The sequence below is a fragment of the Prinia subflava genome, chromosome 1, assembly GCF_021018805.1.
Source record: "Prinia subflava isolate CZ2003 ecotype Zambia chromosome 1, Cam_Psub_1.2, whole genome shotgun sequence".
In the NCBI taxonomy this organism is placed as follows: Eukaryota; Metazoa; Chordata; class Aves; order Passeriformes; family Cisticolidae; genus Prinia; species Prinia subflava.
Genome location: NC_086247.1, coordinates 101,579,823 through 101,605,452, shown reverse-complemented (window position 1 = coordinate 101,605,452; position 25,630 = coordinate 101,579,823). Strand labels below are relative to the sequence as shown.

The window sequence follows — 25,630 nt, the reverse complement described above, 5'->3', positions numbered from 1 at the left end:
AGAAAGAAATGTAGCCTCAGTTGCTAACAATGTCTGAGCTTCTGGCCCCTAGTATTTTTAGAAGCCATGGAGTTGTTTTACTTCTAGCTCTTCTATCTCAAACTTTAACTCAATGCTATTTCTCCTACACTGAAGCACTACCTTGGAGAAAATTACATGAAGCCATGCTAGTCATCTCTTAGGCCACCCACAGAATGGGAAAGACGTAATGCTAGTAGATGGGCTGGCCTGAGATTTGTAGATTCAGAGAAAGAGTTTTATCAAGCACCAGTGGTGAATCATTAAAAGCAATCAGGCAACTGAAATAGCCAGAGGCACGTAATCTTCACTGCATTACAGAATTTCAATTAGGAGAACTTTTACCATCCTGTTTCTCCTTCTGAATGAAGATTTGTTAGCTGGTTGGTCTCAGAAGAGAATACAATAAACACAGAATTTGTGGAAATGAGCTGGGAATGCTTGAGTTAGTGAAAAAGGAACATTAATAAAGCCACTATTTAATTCATCACTTGAAATTCAACATGGCAGCTCACATGTATTATCCATGAGTAGCCCTGCACTGTTTATTGTTTATCTAAACAATCTTTGGCAACATAAATTGTTTCTATAATCCATTGGCAATATCAACTACTGAGAATTAATTAACAGAAGGATTCTTGTAGTCCATTCAGAACATATTTATCACAGCCAAGATAGCCCCTTGCAGAGACAGCCGGTGTTGAGGAGCTCAGCTGCTGAGCTCCAGGATTGGAAGTAGCACAGACATGGTGGTTCAGGTGTGAATTCTTCTAATGTAGTTTTGCAGAACCTGACCTCTGTATGCTACTCAACTGTGGCACATTTAACTGTTTGAGTCAACAGCATCTCAGACATTGCTGTTGCGCATCCTATTGTGTGGTACAGACGTATCCCCAGCCACTGACTCTTGGTGTTTACTTTTTTGCAGACATTTATCTTGACTGATCATTACCAATCTGTTTTCACACAGGTTATGAAACAACCTTACAATCCTGTTGACTTTTAGTCATCTTGACTTAATCAAACACAGAAAGAAGATCAATTCCTTTTCTTCCTATGAGATTTATAGATATGGGCTCTTCTATAGAAGGTTTCAAGGAATTTATTGTGGGGAGCAAAGAAAGGAAAAAACATTAACGTGTCGAGAAACACTGAAATATTTTGCTAAGCAACACTCTTGTGCTCTTCAGCTCAACAACTTCACAGAAAAAAATCCAAAGAAAGGTCATCAAATCTGAAATGAAAACAGCATTTCAGGAGCACTATCCAGGCAAGGTTTACACTTCTACCTACTTATGGTGCAAACCAAAATACATTGCTAAGGGCAAAACCTGAATACATACTCTGGTTTGGGAAACAAATGTGGCTCTACTTCACCTCCAGTGATGCCTGTGAAGCCCACTCAATCTTACATAAAGATAATGATGTGCAAAATTGTCTGGTTTTCATCATTTATTGTGTGATACTGCAGTATACAGGGCAATTAAGAGCCACTGATCCTTTCCATAATGGCCACTGTTGTCTAACTGTGCTCCGTCCTCCAAAGGGGTAAATTCCTCCTGAATTATGTTGGCCTCCTACTACTGATCCCAGTGAGAGTGACTACAGTAAGCATAATCCAGGGTACACTTGCCACATGTATTGGGGTGAAAACATTGTATCAGTAGTGCAAGAAGTAGTCACAGCAAAGAGAAAATATTTCTTCCCTTGATTTAAGCCTCCTACCACATAAGCCTGCTGACATTTGAGAGGGTGTTCAGGGAATGTGAGGCCTGGAATAAGAATTACATTAGTAAGAGCATTTATAGGAAAGATTCTGGCTTCTCCAGAAGAAAAAGCAAGATAAAGTAATGTAAACCAACTCTGACCCTCATATGCCCTCATCCTCCAGTAAGTTAAGCAGTAAATGGACCACTTAAAATTTCATTCTTCCTGGCAGTCTGTCTTTATTGCTTAAGATACTTTTGGTGAGCTTGAACATTTAATCTTGCTCATTGTTGACAGCACTATGTTATTTTTTTTTCTAAGAATTCATTCTAAAAAATATGAGTATAAGCTTTTAAGATTTTTACATTTTTCTTTTCTTTGTCACTTCCTTTATTACCCATAAAGATGAGAGTCCAAACGCAGTAAAAGTGGGCACAGAACTCTCCCTATCTTAATTATGGCTTGAAACTATCTACTAAAGTAAGGCTTACATTCTAACATAATCATGCCTGTCAGGCAGAAACTGGGCAGTTCTCTTTTTCACCTTGCTTTCATTAAATGAACACATAAACTCCTCTTTATCCATCTGAGAACCCACAAGTAGCAGTTATTTTTTCTTTTGCCTGTAAGAAGGAATACATATGCTTTCTGGGAATCAGCGTTTAATAGATGAATGTAGATTTGTGACTGATACTGCTGTTGTATTTGAAAAAAGAGGAAAGAGAAGATGGACAGGATATAAGGAAAGGTAAGGAGACAGCAAAGCCCATGCACTCAGTCCACTGGTAAAGAGGAAAATTATGAGAATAAAGTTCTTTGTTGTCATACACAATCTTTTTTTAAAAATTATTATATGGGTTTTCATGCTGATTAAATACTTTATCATCCAATAGAGAGGAACAGAATTCTCTTACAAAAGAACAGTTATTTACCAGCACTGGTAATCTGTGTCATACATAACACACACTACACTGCTGAATGAAAATCTCTTCTGATGAAAGGGTGGTTGCAGCTCTGCATTGTTGGGAAAAGTGACCTCATTGTGTCAAATGTGATTATTTGAATCCCTGGGATACATCCTGAGATCCTTACTTACTTGATACTCAAACAGACATAATCTTGGAGCTGGCAGGAGTTTTTGCAGGTGAGGAGTGAAACCACAAGATGGGACAGTGGCTTTTGTAGGCATCGAACACTTTTGTGAATTGAGGATTTAAAAAGACCAAACTGTTGCCTCCTATAGGTTATAGCAGAAAACACCGCTAGATCTTAGCACAGGTCTGTTTTGGGCCAGGAGTTCTGCTGCTATGGTACCAAATGAAGCTATGCTATTCCAGCTAGAAAACCAGTGGCTTTTCGTTAATGTTTGAAAGGGAACAAGAATCCATTCTTGCAGAACTACTACTAAAACTGATTCCATTTACAAACCTACAAGATCCAGAAGAGGTGAAGAAAGGAATCCTGCTTCAGAAGAGGCTATAGCTGCAAGAATTCTCAAACCATCTCTACTCAGACAACCAGTTAAATGTATAACCACTTCATTTTGGGGCAAAGCTTTGCATATTACATAGGAAGAGTAAAACTCAACCTTGATGAACAAGTGATTGAATCTGCTATTTTTTACAAGTTACACCAGTTTGGAAGAGCCCATGATGCACATTTACACCGACAGATCTGCAAAGCTGGCAGTCTCTTTGGAACCTGCTTTAGGGTCGTTGTCTGGGATCAGAGCAGCATCTCTGAGCAGTATGGTGCCTCAACTTTCTAACATATGTGATCTCGAAAGCAAATATAGATAGGAATAACGTGTCTGGCACATGTACACATTCCAGAAATAAAATACTGGTGTAATCTTACTCTTCTTTGACTTAGATGAACATATTACACCACAATTACCCTGTTCATGCAGGGGACAGGTACTAATGAACAAATCCATCAATTCAGAAAGTAGCTACTGGATGTTCAACCCTCCTGAAAAAGTCTTTCTTATCCTCAGTGCTATTAAGAAGCACTCTAAGTGTCATGTATTATAGTTATTCCTTGAAAAGTGTTTCATTTTAGAAGGTTACACCATGCCTTTTTTCCTGGGCTTACCACATTGCTGTTGCAAGTGCAAACAGTACTAACCTGTCTAGTTTAGGTGCTAGCACATCTCTGCTCACTATAAGCAAACGGTAGTTGCATGCTCCATTGCCAAAGTGTAAGGACAGGATGTGTGGGAGATTTGCCTAGCTACTCCAGCCATCTGGAGCAGAAGTAATGGAACAGAGAAAGAGTCATGGACTCTCCTGACAGAGCGAAAAGTTCTCAACACTTTGTACAGCAGTTAAAGTGAAAAGGTAATTTGCTGAGGTTTATTGTAAAGTCAGTTACACGCATGTCACAGGGCTAAAAGACTGACAGGATATGATATATGACTATTTTTTAGCCTGTAAGTCTTAAGTATGTAAATAAATCTAAATAAACATGGGCAAACCATAATCAGGTATTCAAAAAACAAGTTTTACATAATAGTCATTTATTTGCTTAACTAAGGATTTAAGAAACCTCCAGGTTTAACCTGTGTGTTTTATGCATTTCTCATCACTATGTATACTTGGCAACACCCCATAATTTTATAAAAAATGCAGGCAATAATTCATGGTGATCAAGCTGTGTTTATTCCCCATGAGCAAATTTTGTTCCTTTTTCCCCTGGCTAAAATGAATGCAGAGCTCTAAAACTTCTAACAAGTGCTACCAACTTTCACCTGGAAAGGAGGCCTCTTTCAGGGAGAGTAACTCATTCAGAGATCAGCAGACAAACAAAATCTTGAGGCTAACTGAATCTGAGTCGAAAGTAATGCCTAGGTTCACAAAGAAAGTTAAACAGAGCAGAAAAGGGCCAATTACCTTTTTAGAACTTGACAGGTCAGTCAAGGCCATTTTCTGTGCGTGCACCAAGGTCCGCCCTCTCTTCTCGCCCGTTTGCACCCCAGAAGGAGTGTAAAGCGAGCTCTGCAGAAACGTTGCACAGTATGTGACTGCTGATTGCTGACTGTCTGCAGGCAGGAATATCCTTGCTAAACTCTGAAACCCTTACGCAGAACCTGACTCGACATATATATACACTGCAAAAGGAGGATCTGGACTACAAATAGCAAACTGTTGCTCTCAGGCTTTCTTAGCACATTGGTCTGAAGCTGAAGCTCAGAGCATGAGGCATCTCACTGACCTTACATGTTTTCATCTGGTTTTAAATCTCAGTGTCAACATCTAGCTTCACGTAGGCTCTACCTCTCCATATAATCTTCACAGAATCCTTATGGTAGATTGACACAAAACAAAATGTACCAGCTGTGACTTAGCTGAGCTATTTCAAAAGTTTGTGTTCAGGTGAGATGAACTATTCCTTGAAAATGCTTACTCCCATTTCCTAACTTTAGAGGGACTCCACATGAGATGTCAGCCCTGAATGCCTTCTGATATAGTGCCTTGGCTCCAGTTTCTGCATGTCCCACTGCAAAAGCATGGGCTTGAGCAGGCTTGGACTGAGAGGGTGACCAGAATTGGACTTTGCCTCTCCAGAGGACTCCAGAGGTTTGCTCAAGTCCATGTCTTATGGTATTTCTCTGGGTAAACAACACAGAGAGCAAGTAATGAGAAAACTGGACCGGACCCTTTGTTAATAGATTGTCTGACTATATTTGTGAGGTGTATGAGATGAAATTTTTGCTCTGTGCCATAAAAGTGGCCTCCTTTGGAGTGTAACTGAAAGCAAATAATAAGAGCAGGAAGAAAGCATCCTTCAGAGGGCAAATGTAATGTAAAAGAGCCACTGTAGCAAAACTATCTCAGAGGCACTGATATGCTCCGTAATCCCAATGGGGCAGAGCCTCAGGCAACTGTCAGAACATTCAAGAAAAGTTGAATCATTTCAGTAAGGAAGGATGAGTCCTGGTAACCCGTAAAATGGTTAAGCAGAACTCAAAGCTGAAATCATCACTGGCTGTGCCATGGCTCTCTTGGGTGGCCTGAGGCAAGTCTACCCCTTTGTGTCCCCTGCCCCTTTGTTCTGAAAAGGAAGATGGCCCCTCCATTGTGAATCACTGCCAAGTCTGTTGATTCTCTATGACATTATTGCTCATTTGCTCCTAGTTGGCTGACTGAACTAGATGCAACAAATTGGATATTATCACCACATGGTCTGAAGTTCTGTCACTAAGCTTCTTCATTACAAAAAAGTGGAACCATCAGACTAAATGAAGGGACTACACTCAGGTCTGCAGCCAAAACTCAGAGACAGATTTTGGCTTTCACGTCTCTGTAAATTCACAAGTATTTTTACTAGCATTTTGGAAGTCAAGGGAACAGAATCAATTGACAGGCTACTGTTGATCTGAATCTGTTCTAGAATCAAAAAAGAGAACTAGGTTTGAACCTATGGAAATCTTAATCTTAACCATTTCCAAAGATTCCAAGTAGTTTGACTTGAGCCTGTAAATCAAAAAGGCAGCAAAAGGAAACACTTTTCTCTAAATGTTATTACAGAATGACAAACTGGTAATTGTTTATTTGTTGGTATTTTTTAGGTGTCCTTACTGTATTCGTTAACTGACAGAGCACAAAATACCAGGCCTATGTTTCTAACAGCAATTCTGGTACAAAGTCCTGGTTGGGACATACCTTGGGAGGGAGGTTATTTTACCCCATTTCTCTATACAGAAGCGCCGCAGGCCGTTGCTCCCTCGGAGAGCGGCAAAACCCTCGTACGGCACACTCGACGTTCCCGTGACGAACTGCAACAATCGCAGCCTCTGCTCGTTGTTAAACCTTTCCACAGCTGCCCAGAACCACCGTATCACTATGTGCCCATCATGGTAGCCTACACCAAGCAAGAGAAATAGAAATCACTCCCTCCTAACTGGGAAAAGCAACAATGAAAAATGTTCCCATTAGCATCGGGCAGTAGATCTCCTGCTAGAAAGATCCTGGCCTAATAATATATCTTGTTCTTTATATGCAGTAGGCCCCAGCTTCCATTTTGTCCTGGCTGTGGATACTATAACATCAGTAACTCATTTCAGACTCTGAAACTCAAATATCTGCTTGAGATCCACTGGTCTCTCACAAATCTCTTGGCAAGAACTGGGGTTACATGCATGAGATATTAAAGACCAACAGGAATATGCACACAGTGTGAGTCTTGACAACCTAACAATTTCTGGTTCCCAAGTAAATTCTCCTTTGGACTACAATAGTGTTCGACATATGGAGAGGAGTTTGCTGCCACAAGCCCTTCCCTGGCAAACTGCCCACCTGAGGGGCTCTGAGCCTTGGTTTATGCCAGTGAGAGCCAGCATATACCAGGCTGAATCTGCTTCAAAAGTTAAAGTTAAAAATGTAGGAGGAGAATAACATTGGGGACCAGCTGTGCTTGTGGTAAGCTGCATATTTCAAGGTTAAACCAAAGGGTGGGCAGTGACCAGCAAAGACTGAAACCTTGTGTTTTAGAGGATATATGAACCTCAGGAACTTTCCACTTGTGGTGCAGAACTGGTGGATTTCACATTTTTCCATCATCCAAGACAGCCTGGATAAATTTTGCTTAAAGCAAAACCAGACAAAACCTGTAGAAAAGGGAAAACAATCCAACTTGTCATAGTTTAGGCTGAGGGGACAGCTATGCAAGATGTGTACATTGTTGAAATGTAATTGGGAACTGTGAAGCTCAGCTCCTGATTTCAGCTCCCTGAGGAAGCCAGGAGGACTTCTGGAGCGACTTTCTGTGAGGCCAATAGTTCAGTCACAGTCACCTTAGATGACTTGTAACTTTTAGATCTAATTGTGCAAATCCTTTTCAGTCCTTAATAGTCAAAACACCTGCTAAGTCTTCAGGACTTGAATAGAAAAATCTGGATAGAACTAGCAGAAGCAATTTCAGTAGCATAACACCACAACACCTGTTGATCCAAACCTGAGATCTTATTTTTTTTATTTCAGGAGTTATTCTTCACAATAATTTCCTGGACAAAATAGGGCATTTCCCTCAGGAAAGACAAAAGGAAAAGATGGAGCAAGACTTCCATGTTTTAGACTGAAACAGTCAAGATAGTAGTAAACATGAGCAGGCAGTTTACCTCCACGATATTCTGTGTTGTTCCGCCAGTCATTGAGATCTATTTCTGCAGTGCCAGCTATAACTAGCTCTAGTTCTCTGGCATCAAAAACAGAGACAAGCCTGGAGTCTACAACCTGGAACAAAAACCACTTATAAGCACAGTTCAGACTGGAAATGAAGCAAAGTCTTATAAACCTATTGTTCCGATGGCCAGCCCTTTATATTGTGACAAAGTCTGAACATTTGCATTCACATGTTTGTGTTTGATTAGGGAGAGGCAAGAATAGGTGACTACATGGGTTCGTCAGCAAAGTCACAAGTTTTCACCCAGTCCTTGTAACAGCTCTGCCAGAAAGATGTTCTCAGATCCAGGTCTTCAGCAAAGATAAATTGCAAAATCCAGGGACAACAATGGAGCAGTATCCAGGAATACCACCAACAAGGTAACAGCTTAGGCTGCACCCATGGACTGATTTTACTGGAACTAATCCCTGAAGACAAGGTGTGTTTTCATCAGCTTCTCATCAAACTGTACAATTTTTCACAATCTCTTTGTCAGAGACCCCTAACACTAACCCCAAATCACAACACAGTAGAACAAAATTTTCAAATGCCTACTTCTCTTACTGTGTGAATGGAAAGTAGTGTTGTTCTTAACTCTTGATCATAAATAATGCTTTATCATATTCAGATGATACATTTCTTTCCTTTCTCCTTTAACCCTAAACATGCCATATCCAAGGCCTCTGTCTGTAGAGATCCAAGAACTTCAATTCCTGACTGTTTGTGTCTGTTCAGCTGTTCCCTAGGGTACCAGTGAAGCACAGTTTAACCAGGGTGACTGTGGAAGCATCACTTTGTTACTTACTTCGTAGAAGCCACGGACCAGGGCCTCTGTTTGCTGGACCACTCCTCGTTCCACTCGCCACTTAACCATTCTCTCGATGTACTCCTTTTTGTTCTTTTCTGTCACCGCTGTATTTGCCCCTCCAGATTTCAATTCTCTCTCTGTCACCTACAGAACAAAGATAAACAGTGGTATAGCACTGTATGAACCATGTTGTGTTTCAAACATGAGATCATCCAAGCAACAGCACAGGAAACAACAGCATGGAGAGGCAACCACGGTATTGGAATAGGCACATTACTCTGCCACCTGGAAGGGATATCTGTTTGTCTCTTAGGCAACGAGTATTACCTTTCCCCAAGTGCTAGGAAGTGTTTACTCAGAAATGCCAACAGCTAAAGAAAGTATCATAAAATGAATACTCCCAATATACAACCTGTATAAGACCTGTACAGCAACCTTGCACAGATAAATAGTCACTGTGGGATTCAGAGTTTTGTATCAGCCATCCAAACCTGAGAAGAGTTTGTACTGTAAATAACTTCTCCTTATTTTAAGCAAGAGTTGCAGCATTTCTTTGTATTTTAATAGTTAATTTAGTTGGTTTGGGTTACTAGGGCTTGAGACTGAGAAGCAATTTAAGGAATCAGTCTGGATCCTACCCAGCAAGTACTAACTCCTCTCATGTGACAGAAAATTGTATTTGTCTTTCAATTACTTTCACATTCAATTTAGCGGATTTAAAAGGAAGAACATGTTGCTCTCCTCTTCAGCTTTCTGCTACTATTAACAATGATGTCCACCACAGACAGTAAATGAACTGTATGAATACATATTCATTACTAGTACTAGTTATATTATTATCTATTTATTAGCCCAACAGACAGCACACAGCATAGGCAGTATTTAGGTCACTTTACTTGACAGGCCTATTGCAATGTTATGAATTAAGAAACATTGACTGAGTCATCTAATCTAAAGCTTTGTGGAGAAACAGCAAGAACAAGTAAAGCTGGATGGAAGGAGTTAGGAATTCTTGGTTGGTTCAGGTTAAATTCCCAAACATAAATAATTGCATCACCATCATACAAGCAATGTTGCATTGTCCAGAAAGAAAGGCTCTGGCCCAGCTACAAGGCTGTATTCTTCAAGGCTGTGAGGCATTAAGATATATCTGCCAAACCAAAGAATAAATGTTCTCTAGCTTTAAGCACAACCATAAGTCCAGATGTTCTAAGTCTCCTGGAAGGCTTCCCATAAACACCTAGAAAACTATTGATTTTTTTCAAATTCTCACTATCCATATAAATTCAAATACTATTAGTTATCTATGATTGGAGGCAAGCAATTAATAGCAATGTGTCCCTATTTTGGGGTTTTTGTTCTTAGAGGCATTAACTGCAGCTGTGAGCTACAATTCAGAATCAGGTTTCAGAGTAGCAAGGAGACATTTCAACCAATCTAGTTCATTCCTTTTACCTGATGGGAACAATTGCCAAGGCTCAGAGACAAGTGGTATCCACAAAGAGAGCTCAGAGCAAGGCCTGGAAGAACACTTTCTACTGGGTAAAAGCATGAGAAAGTACTTTGAGTCACGGGCAACTGGCACGTCTCTGTCTTATCAGTGAAATTCTCAAATTGTCATTCAGTCTCCACCAGTAAAAATGTGTAATGCTCGATTTGATGCTGTATCACTGCTGTTACAGGAGTGCTCCAGGTTTCAGTATGCAAGAAGGCTGGAACTCACCTGGAGTAAGTTCTACTTAAGAAAGTACCAAGAAAGACGATTTGGCCTGAAAGCCTTAGAAGTTCAAAACACATCAGAGATGAGACAAGAAAGAAAATATGAAAGCAGCACCGACTGGTCCATAATAAAGTCATAGTGGAAGCAGGACAAAAGGGCTGTAACCATCTACTATACAGCTTCTCAAGGAGTCGGTATATTTCTGGTTTCCCTTACCCAGCCCTTGTAATCCAGCTTCCCAAATATTAGAAGAGCTCCCACTGTGATCTACACTTGCACATGTACCAAGCAAAGCGATGCTCACATGTGTTTTATGGTGACTTTCTGATGCTTGTATCCCCAACTGTCTGTTCTGTCTGTGCTGTATATTGAGTTCTGTGCCTCTAAGACTGGCTCTGAGAGCAAAGCAGGGAACGAAGAGGTGCCAAGTTTGTTTTGAAAACAACTCTCACTCCTGCACATTCCTCTCCAGACAGTGGTTTGTCTGAAGCACAGATCAGTGGCTGGGACAGAGATCTTTTTTGCTTTTTAGTTAGTTTTAGCTAGATAGGGCAGAGAAGTTCCCTGGACTGGATTTTTTTTCCTTTTTTCTTGAGACTGTTTAAATCTGCTCCAGACTGAAAACCCAAAAGAGCACCGAGGCCTGGCACCTGGACCTCCAGAAAGACTGAAACTGACAAAAAACGGAGTGAGCTGAGCTACCCACAGCAAAGATTTTCTCAAGTTTACCATTTCTCTTCAGAGCAGCAGAAGGTTTTATTGTTTCATATTATTCATTCTTTATGCTTGTGAGCATTTTGTTTGTTAAATAAATAGTTTTTTCCACTTTTCTCCAAAGAAGTTCTTTTCCCCAGACCGGCTGAGGGGAGGAACCATTTGAGTTTGCTTTCCAGAGAGACCCTATTCAGAAGTTTCCTCCCAGATTTGCCCCAAACCAAGACAACATGGCATTTAAGTTGTCAGATACTCCAGATACTCTTGGCATGGAAGAATTTCCAACTAGGATCCATCTGTGAGCACAAAATGTGACTGCAAATTCTTTGTTGTTTTGCTGTCAGCACTTGGCAAATTTCAAGAGGAAAATCTTACTTTCACTTAGGACACTTGAATTCTAACAGTTGCAATTCACAATGAGAACCAACCTTTCCCCCATCATTAGTTCTAGTAAGGTCAGTGTTCAGTACATAGGAAATAAAGTACTAAACAATAGCATCAAAATTTGGCTTTTAGTGTTCTTTTGCTTTCATACCACAGTATCTACAACAGATTGTGATTTTTTTCTATTCTCTTTGGAGCCATCTCTTCTCTTCCACAGTGGACTCCTATGTAACTGTTTTCTCCTTTCTTTGAGGAGAGTATAATGAGTGATTAGCATGCCAAATGTTACCTTCAGATGCATGAGGGCAACTCAGTTCTTATTCAACTTCATAGTCTTCCCTTGTAAATACAAATTTGTTTCATCTGCTTTTGTGACTATGTCTCTATGTTTCTGTCTGCCTTTGTGTATTAGTCTTTAGTAGCCATACCTTCCAGGGAAACCACTGTACTGTCAATTCAATGTCATGCAAGATCTCAGTTCCAAGTCCATGAAAAAATCCTGCATTTGAGTCTGTGGAAAAACAGTGTTATTGTTTCTTCAGAGGCTTCCTGCTTCAATTCTTCTGCCCAGTCCTTTTCACCTACCCTTAACTCTGCTCATCCTTTGTAATCTTTTACTATATGCAGGCTAAATTCAGTTTTTAATATATCCCCCAAAGCCTTGCTTGCTTTCTGTTACTTTCAAGCTGATAGCTGAGCAGGGCTGGAATTCCTCCCTCAGAAACTTGTCTAACTCTTCCCTAGCTCCCAGAACTACTCTAGCTTTGTGCAAACCCCTCAAGGAAACTTTACTGTTAAATGGTGAGAGCCACTCTCTCTATATTCCACCTGATTTCTCTGCTCCTTTTGACACTGTGTGTCTGTTCCTTACAAGATATCTCCATCCCCTGAGCTTCTGCAGTGCTTGGTGAGCTTGGTTCTTCAGCCTGTCTAGTTTTCAGTATCTCCTTGGAGATCCTTAATAATGGTCTGAGTATTGTTTTGATTCCCATTCAAGGCTGCCCAGATACAGTTATAATCCAGCATGGCTTGCAACAGGAAAGAGCACCAAGGCTTCACTGCAACCCAAAGAATCTCACAGGAGACACTTATTCTGGTTGCCAGCCTGCACTTAAGCCAGTGTTGCACTCCCCCTAAGGCTACAGTGATCAGCTAGGTTACAGAGAACTGTGTGACTAAGGTACAGCTGAGCTGTAGAAAGCACAATAAATGGACATACAGACCAAGTTGTTAAGCAGGTGTAAGGTAAGAGACACAGAATCTAACAGGGAGACATTAGACAAAATAATGGTGAGGGTTGCCAGGCCCTACACCACCTGTTAAATGTTTTTCATCCCTCCTAACCCAACCTTTCCGACACATCAGCTTTAAGTTGCATTGCTTGCATTCACCAAATGCCACATCTGTGTGAACTACACCTTGGAGAGAAGAGCTGTACTCCAGAGAATTCCTCATGCTCATCAGTGTGTGGCTCAACAGGCCTGTAGGGGGGCTGGTATTGTATATTATACACCCTAAGAATAAACATCTGCCTTGGAACAGGTGGCTTGAAAGAAACAGAAGGTAGGAGAAGAAAATGTTATTGAAAGGCTAAAGGATCTGTTCTGACAGAAAGATGTTCATCATGCTCAACTTTGTCAGCTTCAAATTTGCTTTTCAAATGTTTTGCATAGCTGTGCTCACCTGTCCAAACACCTCCTCGTTCACTGTGAAGGTTAGATCCAGGATATCTGTGATATTGTTATCCTTCATCCACTGCAAGCTCTGATGGAACTCTTCATCCAGATACTCTAAGTCGCTTAAATCACACGGTCTGATTGCGAGACAAGAAAAAAAATATGACCTCGTGACTACTGGCAATATGATTTCCTACGAAGTATGTGAACAAATTTACTGGAGATCCAACATAAAACTGAAGTTCATTTAGTTTTGTTAACATCAAAGGCTGTTTCACAGACCCTATTGAAGCAGTTCTGCAACTGTTTGCTTTGTATAGCTGGGCTCAAGGCCAAATCTGTTGGCTGCCTGCATTGTTTGCTGTCAAAAGACAATCCCCTGGGGCTTGATTTTATGTGGATCTTGAGGATGCCCTGTACTTCATAGCACATGTGTCCCTTCAGCCCCACCATGCTGTGCCTGGCTGCTTCCATTACCTATCATCTGCCAGGTGAGCACAGGACTGACACAGGGCAGACCAGGCAGACTAAATTTCTGCTATATAAGGAGCCATCCTTGTCTGCTGAAAGGACAGGTGGATGTTATGAGCAGCCTGATTTCCAATTCCCTAAAGGGGCAATAAGGATGCAGGGATAACCCTAGGTTTCAGCCTATTTTCAGACTCGATCAAGTACAATATAGATATGAGTCATTGTACCCCAGTAATAAGAATAGTTAAAAAAACTCCAAAAAAGACGAACATGATAAAGAACTTAAAGAACTATTAAGACAGGTATCTTTGCTAATTTGGAATCATCTTAATTGATGAACTGTTTCAGCAAAGCTTTATTCTGCTCTTTAGCATTTAATTGCAGTCTTGAGTTAATATTAATGGCCTTTTATATTGTTGCAAAAATTTTATGTACCTTGTCTTACTTCAGTCTATTAATTAAAGAGGGACTGATTGTCAATCCAAATTAGCCTTATAAACTTCAAATTGAAAGTAATGTATTATTGGTAGCTTATGCTTACTAAAATAAAAGACAGGAGAAGACAAAAAAACATTCACTGGTTATATCTACACTAACATTCTTAATTAGCCCAAGTTATGTTTTAGAATGAAAAGCTACTCCACCAGTGAGGCATGACAAATGATGTATTTTTTGCCCAATATAACCTCTGTCCTTCTTTCGTTATTATTTTGTTTCATTCTATCAAAGATGTTTTTCAGTCTTCTACCTGGTTGAATCTTCATAACTTTTCATCAGTAGTAACTCTGGAATTACGTGTCAGTACTTTTTGATGTGTGTTTCCAAATCTCATACTTATTTATTTTTGTCAACATGACATTTATGAATGGAAAATTCTTGGAGAAAGCAAAGAAAAATTAAAATGTGTTCATTTTCTATCGCAGACAAACAAACCAACAGCAGAAAGAACTTGAAAGTCAATGCACTTGAAGCAACTCCCTGAGGGTCTGTGTCTCTGTAGGAGTCACTGTGGGGTCGCTGTTTCGGCACGGTTGCATGGTTATACTCACAGCCTTAGCAGTGCTTTGTAAAACGGCCTTGTGAAGAAAGCATCAAGAAGGTATTGATGAATGAGAGCCAGGCCAAGAATACGACCACTGAACCTGAACCTGTGAAATAAAAATGCAGAGTAAATGAAGCATAACTCATGACTTACGGTATAGAAACTCACACAGGTAGCAACTAGGGCAACTAGGGTTTTCTGGTTTGTTTGTTTCTGAATTAGTTTTTCACGTTTATTCCCTGAATTTTTTTTTTTTTTTTTTTTTTTTTCCTGAGCAGACACCTAATGCCACTCCTCCCATGTCTGATCAATAATGGATCTCCTTGATGTACCTCCTACTGTACCCATACCTGCAGCTGGCACGTTATGTGCTCTCCTGGGCCAAACCAATGAACACTCACTTTCTGGCATCTCTCGCAGTGTTCTGATACAGACTGACTACACAACACACTATTTAGCCAGGGAAAAAATGTAATACTCCACCTCAGCAGAACAAATGCTATCTCAAAAGAGCTGCAAAGGATATTTGTAGACTCAGTATATCCAGTTTGTGACTAGCCTCGGACAATCCTGTCCGAGGTGGGGCCTTAAAGTACTTTAAAAGGGTAGTGAGTTGACAGGGGAAAACTGAAGTTCAAATAAGCTAACTGTTGAGACCAAGGACACATTAAAATCAGCATTTAAAGCTCAGCCACACTGCTCCCAGACCCCTTTCTTAATTCTGCTGCTCAGCTGTTTTCAGTATTTATATACTCCTGTGTTTGTTTCTAAGATCAACAATCCCTGGTCCCAGTACAAGTACACTCAAATAGTGCCCTGCCCATTATAATCTGTGACTTGTGATGAAAAACTGTTAAATTTTTCTTCCTATGATTTCTTCTACGACTTTTTCTATATTTTTCCATCAAACCTGCTTTTAAATCAATCATCTCAGACAGAAAAACAGAAAACTGATGTGAGTCTGGGTGAGTTTGATTTTTGTAAAAACAACCCACAACAGCCATTCAAAACTTGCTTATATGTAAGAAAGGAAAAGAAGAAATCCAGCACCCCAAATGTGAGCACTCCAAGTCTGAGCTGACTGATAACTCAGAAAAGTTTTACTGCACAAATGATGAGAAACATATCAAGAAGTGTAGAAACCATTCCTTCCACTTATATGAACCAGTGCAAAGACCTCTGCTGCACATGAGGGAAACATGAGTCTGATTGTAATAAAGGTGGCAAAGAATATCTGTTCAGTCAACTTTATGCTCACGGGACAGAACAACAAGTGCTTAGTATGTCAAATGGGGCACAAAATAGCATGCTGTGGGCCCAATTAGCATTTACATCACCACAGGAGCTGCCTCCGGGTCCCCTGAATCTGAGAAAGGTGCTTATGATATGCAGCTGACCGGCCACAGAAGAACGATTATATTACCCCCTTACAGCTGTTTCCACAGCAGCAACAAAAGGCAGCTGTTGGGTCTAGTTAGGGCCTGCTTCACTTCACTTGTGCTCCAGTGCAGTGCTTCCAGCAAAAAGCAAGGAAACGAGGGGGAGCTGAGACAATGAAAGCACAGTGGAAGCCAGACAGCTCAAATCCCAGAAATGCTGAACCTGTAATCCGTCAGTTTTATAGCACCTTCAGGATCCATAATCAAGTCCGTTTGTCCTAAATAACGCGTGTCAGTGTTTTTGGTTTTGTTCTTCACCCCCATCCATCCCCGTACATTTTGAAAGTGAGCGCTGAATGAAAATGCTGGGGGTGTTCCTCACCACAGTGCTCACCCCACAGCTACTCAACTGTGCAGGACTGGGCAGGCAGGAGCCAGCTGGAAGAAAGCTGAAAGTGAACTGCCAGGAAAGATTTGGGAACATGGCTTCTCCTGAGAAACTGCTTGAATGTATGAACAGCATCCCTTTTGCCCTTGCTGCTTGTCCCATGCCTGCATAGCTTTGAGGGCATTCCTACAAAGCTGATATGAAAAGGGTTGTGCACCTACACCAAGGTGTTTACAGCTACAGGGGCCAATAATGGAGAGCTTAATTTGAATCAGTGCTTGTGGCAGAACTCTATCAAACCATCCCAAAGCTACGGGCAGCATTTCTGTGTGAAAGGTCCAAGCCTGGCGCAGCAGCTGAAGAACATCTGGGATAAGTGAGATGAAATAGTTAATAAAATGTTGCCACTGCTGGTGCTTATCAATATAATGGATGACAAAGCTGTGTGGCAGGCCATATTCCCTGACACCTCTGTATCACCCTGGAAAAACACAGCGCTGTGTGGCCAAGGCATGTGAGCTCTCCAGAGATCACATAACCTTGTGGTCACCTGAGCTCTCCACAGACCCTTCTGCCCCTGCACAGAGCTTTGGTGTCTCTGCAGAGACATGCTATACTTGACTCTCTTCTGAAGAATGGTGTAGGATCTGGCCCCTTATCCATGCTGGACAGGGTCTGGGACCAGACATGATACATCTCTGGTCCAGCACTGAGAAACATGGACCATGGTAAGCCAATGGATACCTATCAACAGGAGGCATTTGCTGCCTTTCTCAGAGAACAAATATACAATTTATCTGTGTGTGGATCCATTCACAGCACACTGCCACTACACTCAGAGAAGCACAGCAGTCCCACTTAAAATGTATCAAAACTTACAAGAAAGTGAGAAGAAACAAATTGCCCTCCTTACAAAAACCAGTTAAAACAAAGCCAGACTCTTGGGTTTATTTCTTCCTGAAAGATTTAGAGCCAGGATGAGATTTAGAGGTGGGTAAGACAGTCCTTTCAGAACAAAACAAGTTTTCTTGACAGAATAAGCAGCACAAAGGTAAATCCTGGCTGGAGGGCACATACCTTCCTTAAGCCTGAATTACATTTATCTTTCCAAGGAAGTGAAAATGCTTGTTTGGTTTCTTTCTAGCAGAAAAGCTAGTTTGGGAGAGGTGGGGAATGCAGGGTCTTGCTCTGGCCTTTTCTTTCAATACCCTTCCCTTTTGGAGACAATGATTGAGTCTGAGTAATGTGCTCCAGAGAGAGGGAAAATGCAGGAGGGAGTTAATGAACAGGAAATGGTGGAAATGAGAGACAGAATTAATGAGCAGTGGAGCTGCTCTGGTTTGACTGCCTATTGACACCGTTCGTCCACTCAAAAAGGACATTGTGTGCACCTGCTTTCTTTCTGGCTTTTAACAGCACTACTCTTTGACCCATTTGCAGAAATTTCCACTGTACCCAGCTAATTCCTTTTCCTTCTGGAGGCTTCAGGTACCCCTGAAGCAGCCACAACAGCCCATTACAAAATAACAGGCTCACTCCCCTCGATGGGACTCTGTACATACTTACTGCATATCCATGTACTCAGGGAGAAACAAATCCATATGACTGCAGCTGAGTCACAGGAGATTTAATGCACCCTGGTCCTTATCATACAGCAGCAGAGCAAGGCAGGACCCACAATGACCCTTTAGTACAGGTCTCTCTCTTAACTGGTTCAATGAACAGAGCTCTACTTCATATGACAGTTTTTCCTTGGATTCAGATGGATAATGATGTACCTTGAAAAGATTGTAATCTGTGTCTACAAAGAAAGTATGGTCTTTATCATTCTATTGGGAATGCTGTGGGAACCATGCCTTGTGGGATAAATTAGGTATGGTATAAGAAACTTCAGATCCTAAAAAGAGGAAGCATCTGATGAGATTAAAAAGATTGAAAATCCTGCAAACCTTATCTCACTCAAACACATCAGCTGTATTTAAGTGTGCCCTTCTTGATACAGTAGCTTGTGAAAAATATTCAAAGTACGGCTTGAGAGAGATAAATATAGCATGGTTCACATCAAATTTGAAAATGTCACTTTCTTTTCACAAGACTTGCTTTCATCTGTAAGTGAAATTTACACATTCTGTTGCACCAGTTTTAAAGCTTTTGACTGTTTAATCGTGTAGATGAACTTTTGGCTACCTGAAAGACAAGCTGAACAAATGAGGCTACATTGTGGTCCAGGGTTTCTGTCCTTGGCAGCTCTTCTGAGGACAAATGATATGTCAGGTGGATGCAGCTGGAGCCTATTAGTCCTTTCACAGTGGGAGAGACTGGATCTAATCTTGATCATTATTAGATAACAGAGAATCTAACAATAGAAAAATATTTAGAAAGGCACAATCATGGGAAATACTTCACCTTGAACATGCATCTTATTAGACAACAGAGAATTCAGTCACAAAACACAGATTTGTAGGAAACCAGGCATCATGAATTCAGAAGGTTGTGGTACAGCTTGTTTTAAAGCACTGCTAAAACTGCCACTGTTATGAGGACACCAGTGAACAACCAGAAGGCCAGAAACCGCTGATTAAAGGAACTAAAGATCAATTCTTATAGCCTAAAATGTTGTGATTTGTAGTCTTTTGATATGAGAGGGGGAAACAACAAGCAGAGGAAAATGTACTGAGTCTATGATTTTTGAATTTTTGTATTATCACCAGCACCAGCACTTTATTTATAAGAAATATTTACAAAGAATTTCTTTTTTAATGCAAGAAAGTTATTTTGCAAATAGAGTTGACCAGCGAGATGGTTACAACAACTCTGTTTGGTCTCACACATTATGAATTTTAAGCAATACTGGCAGTGTGTCAGGCAAATGCTCCAGAGATCTGTGTCTACATCCTTGTGTTGGCTCAGTGCAGGACATGAGCTCATGTCATACATGAGCTACACCTACAGAGAAATGATTGAAATGATTTAGCAGAAGATCAGGTCATCTCTACAAAACCTTGTCAGTGGATCAAATCCACCCCTCTATCAGCCTTCATTAACAAATGCCTTTCTTTAATTTGGTGTGCATATTTAACCCCTACTCACTCAAATGAGAGAACATTTGAAGGGAGTAATGGGATGACATAAAGCATTCTTTTGTCAGGAGGGTTGAGCCATGCAGGCTGGGACAGATCACGTGTTCTCTTTATCTGACTTGCATCTGCAAACTCTGCAGACTCCTCCTTGCCACTGTGTCATTTGGCCTCGTGGCAAATGTGTTCTGCGTATCTGCAGGCTCAGAGGTTGACACTGTGGCATTCCAGCACCATGCCTCTTCAGTTCAGGAATCTAATGACCTCATGTGTCATTAACATGAAAGGAATAGCTCTTACAAAGGCTGGAGATAGAAGTTCATGAAGTCTCAGCACATTAAAGAGAAAAGGTAAAATAACTCCTAAATTAGTCATAGAGGAGAATTCCAGTACAAGGAGTAACAGGAGTACTGTTGGCTAATTTTCTTTTCTCATATCCATCTCTAAAGTGAAGAATCTTGAAAGAGACCAAGACATTAGAGAGACCAAGATACAGGGTTAGGTCACATTTGCACGGCATCTCCCAATGCTGCACTGACTCCGGTGTCTAACCACACTGGCATCCCACATGAGAAATTACTCTAGATCCCTACAAGCTTCTTTTGAAGGAATGCTAATGACTCACCCCAACCAGGTTTTGGTTTTACCTCCTGTGCTTTATGTTCTAAATACCGAAATGGATCTTATCTCATATATGGTCAAAATTCATTCCAAGTTTTCAGACAGTTACGGAGTTTTTAAGGGGAAACTCTGTACTTCCTCACTGTGAAACCACAGAAAATTCTGTCAGGTAAGCTTCATTTTCAATCTATTTTTCAATTAAAATTTAAAGGAAACTTAAAAAAAAAATTAAAGGAAATTTAGGACTACTGACATGGAGCAACTATGTGTGCAGATGTCCAGCCTGGTAACTGATGAACTTTAAATAGTTAAGAATCTGCAGAGATTGATCCTTGCTGCCCTAGCAAATGTGACTGGGATTTAATAGAGGATACACTCAGAGCCAAGGCATTTCATACAGGCATCAAAAGATCAAGAAGCATATTCTATGAGCCTCTCTTTGATAATCTTGTCTGCTTATTATGCCTATAAACTTAGGAATTTTATTTATATTTTCCAGGAAATTTGTTACACTCACTTAAGAAAACACTAGCCCCTCTTAAGTAGCCCCAACTGTAAAGTGGAACAGTCCAGCAGACCTGCTTGTGCAGTGCCATAAAATACAAAGAGAGTGCTCAGAAATATAGGTACATCACCCAAGAACTGAAATTAAACAACAAAAGAAAAAGGATGAAGAATGACATTCAGAAAGAGAAACAACTTGGTACAAATAAAATTCCTTTACATTTCAAATCCTGAAAAGGCAGTTTTCTTTCTTTCTTGAAGAAAATAAGCCTTTCTTTAGATATTTTTACTTCTGGTGGGCACCAGAGTTTCATATGATGAGTAATTTTATGTGAGCCAATCTCTTATTTTATTGCTAATTGGTGCAAAATATTTTCTGCTGCAAAAGGCCAGTACAATACTGGTACTTCAGTAAGTGGTTGTCCTGCTTCTATTTTCTGGATCTATCTGCAAGTAGAACACATTTGTGTTTCCCAGTACCAAGGAGTAACCACATGAAAAAGAACTATTGCTTACATGTGATGGAAAGTGAAGTATCCATGTCCCTCTAAATCTCTGGTGCTCATGCATCCTAAATTAGCAACTGAACCTCAAACCATTCCTGAAGCCTAAATTACCAGCAACTGAAAAACAAAGAGATAATCCAAACCTTATTGCTTTTTATTTAACCTAATTAGATCCTTCAAGTCTTTTCCTTGTCCCTAACCTAGCTATTTGTTCACTCAAAGTGTCTTTTCATCTTTCTTATATCCTGGGCTATATCCATCACAAAAGAACTGTCAGAAAAGGTTAAAAGCCTAAGTGTGTCATGGAGAAGAAAGCAGGAACTTAGGTCAAAAGCTGCAGGCTATTCTGCTTTATCAAGAAAAATGAAAGGCAAAGATAATGTAGATAAGGGAAATTCATAAAATCCCCTTGGATTTCTCTTCAACACAATCTATCAAACGGTTCCTTTCCTCCACACAGTAGCTCCAGATAAATGCTCACACGGAAAAAGGGTTAGGGCTGCATTTGCTCAGCACTGCAGCCACATGAGGAAGCCCCATGCTGGAGGGGCTGGCACTGGCCTCTTGCACATCAGCTGAACTGTGCCAGAAGCTCTTACTGCAGGTACAGGAATTCCTCTGCATGGGGCCATTGCAGGCACGCCAGCCTCGGTGTCATGGGCTGTCTGAGCACCAGACATGCCACACACTGGAAATGGAGAGATAATTTCCAGGTCTGTCTTTGAACTAGTAGGAAATTAAAAAACAAACATGGTCTCTCTCTGTAATAAGAAATCTACGCTGGGTATCATTTTACCAGTAACAAGTTCTGTGAATGCAGGGGTTTGAAGGAGGAGGGGAGGAGTGTGGCAAGTGCTGAAGTGGCCATCTCTGCTTGCAGAGCCATCTCTCAGCCTCATGACTATAATGTACAGTCATCATCCTCTGGGAGAATCCCTGCCAGAACACAGCAGCACGAGCATAACTAACCTCCATCAGCAACCAGGCTGCCTGCAGGCTTTAGCTTCTCTTGCTGGTACAAGGGATAAGACACTGGCCTGGGAGTCTCTTGGCAAACACTCCTCTGCCCAGCAGCTACAGAGGAGATACAGACTGAGGTATGAACTGCTGGTAGCAGACAACAAATCTCTACATTTTGTGATTCTCAGATCCTAGGCTTTATTGCTTACTGGCAAATCTTAAAGCAGAGAGATCAATTTCCAGAGGAGATCAGAGCCAGTATTTCATTTGAAAACTGACAAAACTTAAATACAGAGGTAAAATAACTTACGTGAAGTTATCCAGAAAACAAGTGATAGAGACAGAAATGGAATCACAATCCTTTGAGTCCCTGCTCCATTTTAGTTGTTTAGTCTAGCTGACATTTTTCTACTTTCTCACCTTCTATAAAACAATATGTAATTTTGTCAATCAATCAGCTCCAGTTTATCATCAGTCCCTTGTAGATCAGTTCAGTCTGATGCTTATGTGTTGTTTTACTTCAAACAAGCAACAGAACATTTTCATCAAGACACCTTGATTTCTCAAAGATTTTGGAAGAGTTGCTGGTGGGCATTTTGCAAACCTATAAGTTGGTGAAGTTTCAGACATTGCATGACTTATGTTTGCTTTCCATAGCTTTGCCATGTGTTGAAACAAACTAGTCAAGCTACAGGAAAATCCACCAATTTAGTCATCTGCCAAAAAGAGGGTCATAAAAACACAACCTGAATGACTGCACATTTTCCTTCAATGGCTAACTACAAACACTGCAGCCACAATAACTGACTTATTCTCAAAAAAGGGACACCCTTCCCAGCCTGTCTGGGGTATTAAAGCGTGAGAGAGACTGTTCATCATAAAGTCCTGGTAAGCATGCAGGAATGTTTACCCCGCGTGATGAGGGGTGATACAGATATCCTTGAGCTAACTGCAAACAGCTCATGGGCAGTGCAGAGCCCTCTGGGCTTACCACCCGTCCAGAAACCACACACTTGGGTTTGCACTGTGCTGCAACTCGGCTAATGATCCCTGTCTCTCAGAATGAGGATCCTCAATTGAGTAAAGTCAGAAATCTGTGTGCTGATATTCAGACATGCTAAGAATTGCTTGGCAGTCTATCTGAGGCCTTGTTTTGCAAATCGTTGAATACTTCCAACTTTTATTGATACCACTGCAAACTGACCACTCTGATCCTCTTCTGGGAACAGGCAGAATATAGCAGAACTTTGTATTTGAGTTCTGAAGTCTAAGAAATTTTTTTACTTTTCTTTACAAATCTTTCCAACACAATTAAATAATTCCAGTTTCTAGTCTGCCATTTCCAGAACGGAAGTCATAAGTTACAGTGTAAAAAGCTTCCTTCAATGAGCCACAGGATACACGTCTGTATTCTTGCCATCACAAGAACTTTTCTCATAAAGGGTGAACAGGTTAGGATTTTTCTCATCCTCCATAACTTTATTGAGATTTTAAAAAATATTCCTGTTCCAAGTTGCAGCAAACTGACAAACATTACCTTCCACCCTTTAAAAATATACATATCATATCAAATTAGATCTTTAATATTCCCCTTTTCTGGAATTCAATGTAACACTAAGGTAACATACCGAAACTAAGAATAATTTTCAAGGAACAAATGAAACTTCTAACTTTCAAAACATCCGGCCTAAAGAAACAGAAATGCCTTTGCTACTCAAAAATACCCAAAATGAATTTGGGTGATTTACTGAAAACAATATTACTCTACAAGCAATCTTTCTTTTGAGGTTTGAATTGTGTTACTTACAAAAAAGGTTATCTTGGGAATTTCTGCACCTGCTCTAGCTGAATTTTCTTCATCTTACTGAAGTCTGAATAAAATGTAGTGAGAAATAAGGAGGGGAATGATGACTGAGCAGTACTTCATAGTGACTGCTCAGCCTTGCCATTCCTGTGTGGCTGGAACAGGAGATATGACAACATTCATCACTCCCTGGAGGTTTTTTGCCACTACCAATACACAGAAAGTCACTGCCCATCCTGCTGCTTCCCTGCAGGCCCATGTGCTTGGGTACAGCATGGATTGTACCCTTTTCTCCCATGCCACATGCAAGGTACAGACACTACAGAGACTTCCATGTGAAGCCTCCCATCTATGGGCAGATTTAATCTTCAGTGTTGCAAAAAGACTAAATGGCCCCAAGTAGGGAAAAAACCCATAAATATGACTTTTGTAATCACAGAACAAAACAGAACAGCCGCCTTTCCCTCAAATCAAACTCTAATTTGGAAGAACTGCTAGAGAGACTGTGAGACTCAGGGCAGGGAGAAGGGGTAGAGACTGTGAGAGACATCTCTTCTTTCAACTCATAAAGCAATGCCATTCAGATCCTCAAAAGAGCTTGGAAAAAAAATTCTCTAGAAAGAGGCAGAAAGTCAAGAATGAGGTAAATATAAAGCAGAATCTTTTTTTAAAGAAAAAATGTTGGTGTAAAAGCTCAGTTAGGATGAATGTTTTTTTTTCTCCTTCAGTTTTGGTTTGTCTTTAATCTTCCAATTCCTCCTGATCCTTAATAAATAATTAACCAGCTGTTGAGGCAGGCTCTATATGATACGGTCATACATCAAACTTAATAGGAAAATCAAAGTTTACTTAAGTACAGGAGGCATTGAGAGAGATCACAGTACAGCAGCAAGAAGGCATTTCAGTAACATACCCTTTTCACACAGTGAAAAGGTCTTATAAATTATTTCAGCTGCACATTTATTTTAATATCATTCTTGTCCAGAAGATTTACAATAGTGCTTGAAAATTTCTCATGCAAACATAATTTATTTAAAATAAGATATTGCTAGTAATTAAAATTTATAGTCTAACATAACATTAAATGCTTTGGTTTTCTATGGTGCCTTTCATCTAAGAATTTCAAAGCAACTCTGAGCAGTACTGTACATCAAATGGAATTCAAGTTGATTACATACTAGGAAATCTCTTCAGATGGAAACTGAGGCAAACAGGCAGTCATCTAATTTCAAAAACAACTGGATGTAGCTTGATGCTTCACTCTGGGGTGCTTTATCTGATTTTTAAGAGGATGATTTTCAGTGTTTAGCATAAACAAGCCCTTTCAAGATGGCTGCAAAACTGGTCTCTTAAATTAATTCCTCCCCCAAATGTAGACCCACACAAGTGGCCCTTTTAAGCCCAAAACCAAACTCAGTGTTTCCAACTCCCCCACTAAACAGATATTGGGCCATATGTAGGTTGCCTGCCACAACAGTAGAAAAGTCAGAGGGATTCATGAGTAATTCAGACCACATATTCCCAAGTCAGTCAGTGGAGAGGAGTAATGGCTGTTTGCAGACCTCCTGCTTAGATGCTGACACTACATTTCTCCACTGTTTCTATAAAGAGCCACGGAGTGTGCCTAAATCCATCCCATGAGCTGGTCCGCATCGGAATACACCCATTAGGTCATGAGGCAATTTGTCA

At 40.5% G+C, this 25,630-nt stretch overlaps 1 protein-coding gene across 3 annotated transcripts in view; it reads right to left on the bottom strand.

The window, feature by feature from the left end:
* HECW1 (HECT, C2 and WW domain containing E3 ubiquitin protein ligase 1) overlaps window positions 1-25,630 on the bottom strand; it is a 260,000-nt gene that overhangs the window by 6,026 nt on the left and 228,344 nt on the right. For all 3 annotated transcript variants that reach the window (XM_063405459.1, XM_063405467.1, XM_063405477.1), the window contains 5 exons: window positions 14,710-14,808; window positions 13,197-13,326; window positions 8,693-8,839; window positions 7,844-7,958; window positions 6,390-6,588 (listed from right to left, as the gene is read on the bottom strand). In XM_063405459.1, the coding sequence (XP_063261529.1) occupies window positions 6,390-6,588; window positions 7,844-7,958; window positions 8,693-8,839; window positions 13,197-13,326; window positions 14,710-14,808 (690 nt within the window). The remainder of the gene's footprint in view (window positions 1-6,389; window positions 6,589-7,843; window positions 7,959-8,692; window positions 8,840-13,196; window positions 13,327-14,709; window positions 14,809-25,630) is intronic.